Genomic DNA, 3,618 nt, shown 5'->3' with positions numbered 1-3,618 from the left:
TGTGCGCGTTTGTGTGTATGGATGGGGGTGGATGGGGGTGGATGGGGGTGGATGGGGGGATATGCGCCGCGCCGCCGGTAGCAAACACAGCCCCACCACCCCGTCCAACTCCCCACCTTGGGCCAATGGCTGCTTTGAACCCCCCTCACCCCCCTGCCTTCCCTCACCCCCTCCCTTCCCTCACCCCCTCCCTTCCCTCACCCCCCTCCCTTCCCTCACCCCCCTCCCTTCCCTCACCCGCCTCCCCTCCCTCACCCGCCTCCCCCTCCCTCCCTCACCCCCCTCCCTTCCCTCACCCCCCTCCCTCCCTCACCCCCCTCCCTTCCCTCACCCCCCTCCCCTCCCTCACCCCGCAAGCACTCGTCCACATTCGCGGAACCCAGCACCAGCAGCCAACCCCCGCCCCCGCCCCCACTGGGCCCTGTCAAGCTCCGAGCCCAGGGCAGCAGCTGGGCGAGCAGGAAGGCCAGGACCATGCGCAATCGCGCCTGAATGTTCTGCAGGAGGATGGCGGGGGGGGGGAGGAGAGAGGGGGTTGGGGGGTTGGGGAGTGGCGGTAGCAGCAGCAGTAGCAGCAGCAACGAATGGCGGCTGTAGCGAGGGGCGACGGCGATTGCGGTGCGGTGGTCGGGACACACGACGAGGACACAAGAACATTCGAACTGCAACATAGCACAGCACAGATTTAAACAGACAGACAGACACATGCCTCACACGTCAATAATACACCGTGAGCCAGTTTCTCATAACCCAAGCACACACACACACACACAAACATACACACGGACAAATCTAGCAAATAAACACTTTTACATATACTGCAACCCATGTTCCTTAACCGTGCGCTACTAGTCCATCGGTAGGATATTTGCCTTCCAAGCAAAAGAGCGGGGTTCGACTCCCCGGTGGCGCAAGCATTTTTGAAGCAGGTGGCTGACAGAATATAAGGTCTGACTTCTGCTCCCGGCCCACCCGGGTTCAAATCCGCCTGCCGACTTCTCCGTGTGTGAGGGGTGTTGAACTGGAAGGTGGGCCCCCGTCTTATGAACGGTGTAGGACGTGATTATATCAACTCGCGAGCTGACCAGGAACTAAGTTGTGGCGCCGTTGATCCGCTAGATTTGGTTGGATGCTGGTGGTGAGTTGCTGAACCCAACGAATACATTCTGAAGTCGGATGGGGTGACGGATTAGGGTGCCCCTCTAGCAGGGGAGAGCAGGGAACTGCCTCGGGAAAGGGGGCCGCTGGTGAAGCTTAACCACCCTGTAACAACATACATACATACGAATTTTTGTTTGTTTGTTTGTTTTCCCTTCGAATCCCGTTTTCGTTGGTGGTGTTTTGGGGGGTTGTTTCAGAGAGCCTTTGACTTTGCCCTAGCTGAGACTTGTGGACTCGCTCTAGCGGGACCTGAGAGCCCTTCGTGGTGTATTCAATGCAGCGCCATCCCCGGATGGAGTGGCTGCGGAGTGGCTGCGTAGAGTGTTGGCAGTCTGAGTCGGGGTCGGGATCACACAAGACTAACCGACTTGTGCTGTGTGCTCCCGACCCTTGCGCTGTGTTTCGGCTTCGGCCCCCGGCTCTCGCAGCCCACAGTGTAATCTAAGTCATTCATACATACATACATACATACATACATACATACATACATACATACATACATACATACATACATACATACATACATACATACATACATACATACATACGTACGCACATACATACGTACGCACACCTGCAGTGCCAGGTTCTCCGCAGTGCTCCCCCCATGTGCCTTGAAGGCGGGTCTCCTGCCACCCGTCACTGCCGTACTGAACAAACCCACAACCGCCTCAACCACTGTGTCAATACTCAAGGACAGGTGGTAGGCGCCGATCTGCTCGCAAAGCAGCCGGGCACTGATTAGGGGTTTAGCGGTGGGGAGGGGGAGGGGAAGAACGAGGTGAAGTTCGGGGGCAACGTGTATCGTGTTTGTTGTGCATGTGTGCATGTGTGTGTGTATGGATGCTAGGCAGGAAGGGTTTCCCTCCCCACCGCCCACCCCACCCCACCCCACCCCGCACTTCTCGTCCCTTCACCCCCCCCACCTGCACCCGGCCCTGCCCCCCTCTCAAAGCTCCTCACGACCACGCCCCACATACATACATACATACATACATACATACGCACATGCATACATACACAGAAATCCCGCGCTCCCCTCCACTGTCCTTTGCTTCGTCCCCCCCCCTCCCCTCCCCCCTGCCCTACACGACGACTACACAAAAAAAATTGTCGGTAACGTGTATTGGCTAAGGCTTCACATTCCGGAACCACGTGTTTCCATGACTTCATCGCTTCAGACTCACTCGGCGTTTGTTTCGGACTTTTAGGACGACTTCCGGCAGCAGCAGGTCACTTTTCTATCTGAGTTTCTTGCATCATATGATCCCCCTACCCTGCCCTACCCCCTCCATAAGCCCCCCCCTTTTCTTCTTCGACTCACCGCTCCCGGGTCGCATAGGAGCTGTTGACGGTGCCCATATACACGCAACTGAGCAGCCTGCCGGCCAACTGCCTGGGGTCGGAGGGAGGGGGCTCCGAAGGGCCGTACCCAGCCACTCGCCGTACGTCTGCAATGACCCGTGGGTCACCTGCCTTCACAGCTTCAACTACCAGCTGAGAGGTCAGGGGGAAGCGGGCGGGGGGATGTCGACATCATCCAGAATTCAAGGCCTGCGTTACCAAAAACATACGACACCCACCATGCCGTACATACCCGCCGGACACATACACAAGCTCACACATGAAACTTGTGCCGCCCCTCCTCCCTTCCACACAACCCCCCCCCTTTACCTGGGGGGATGAGCTTCACTCGTTCCTGGTGCGTCTTTCCCCCCTCCTTACCCCTTACCCCCTCCTTACCTGGCACATGGCCCCCACGATGACCGCCACTGAGGAGCTGTCCGCCCCCCCCGACAGGGGCAACAGGAAGCCGGAGGCCCCGCAGCGCCGCAGGTAGTCCCACAGCCAGCAGGCGGGGCCGTACGCGATCTCCTCCTCCGGAAGCAGGACCTGGTGTGATGTGAGAGTAGGGGGGGGGAGAAAAGGGGGGTTTCAACATGTTGTACGTGCATGTACGTGTGTGTGTACGTGTGTGTGTACGTGTGTGTGTACGTGTGTGTGTACGTGTGTGTGTACGTGAGTGTGTACGTGTGTGTGTACGTGTGTGTGTACGTGTGTGTGTACGTGTGTGTGTACGTGTGTGTGTACGTGTGTGTACGTGTGTGTGTACGTGTGTGTGTACGTGTGTGTGTACGTGTGTGTGTACGTGTGTGTGTACGTGTGTGTGTACGTGTGTGTACGTGTGTGAGTTGGGTAGGGGTCTATACGAAATGCGGAATGTATCGAACCCGTACGAGGGGAGTTGGGGGGACTTGGGGAGGGGTACTCGCCTTGGGTGTTATGGTTGGTGACGGGTGTTGCTGCCGTACACCTCCCCCCGCCGCCGCCGCCGCGGCCGGTCCGTCCGCCATTGCAGCTCCGTTGCCTTCCCCTCTTCCCCCGGCACACAGGCTGAAGTCCACCTCCACCAACTGGGGCGGGGTGATGCTGCTGGCTTGCTCTCGTAGGCTGGAT

At 58.3% G+C, this 3,618-nt stretch overlaps 1 protein-coding gene across 1 annotated transcript in view; it reads right to left on the bottom strand.

Annotated features, from left to right (window-relative positions):
• The window catches only part of VOLCADRAFT_90620 (uncharacterized protein), a gene marked incomplete at both ends in the record, with an annotated part of 14,898 nt that overhangs the window by 2,817 nt on the left and 8,463 nt on the right, over positions 1-3,618 (bottom strand). Inside the window, 5 exons of the mRNA XM_002950068.1 lie at positions 361-497; positions 1,826-1,898; positions 2,486-2,557; positions 2,594-2,658; positions 2,905-3,054. Of these exons, the coding sequence (XP_002950114.1) occupies positions 361-497; positions 1,826-1,898; positions 2,486-2,557; positions 2,594-2,658; positions 2,905-3,054 (497 nt within the window). The remainder of the gene's footprint in view (positions 1-360; positions 498-1,825; positions 1,899-2,485; positions 2,558-2,593; positions 2,659-2,904; positions 3,055-3,618) is intronic.

This window comes from Volvox carteri, assembly GCF_000143455.1.
Source record: "Volvox carteri f. nagariensis unplaced genomic scaffold VOLCAscaffold_17, whole genome shotgun sequence".
Lineage (NCBI taxonomy): Eukaryota > Viridiplantae > Chlorophyta > Chlorophyceae > Chlamydomonadales > Volvocaceae > Volvox > Volvox carteri.
The sequence above is the reverse complement of the archived record's forward strand: the minus strand, read 5'-3'. Positions and strand labels throughout refer to the sequence as shown.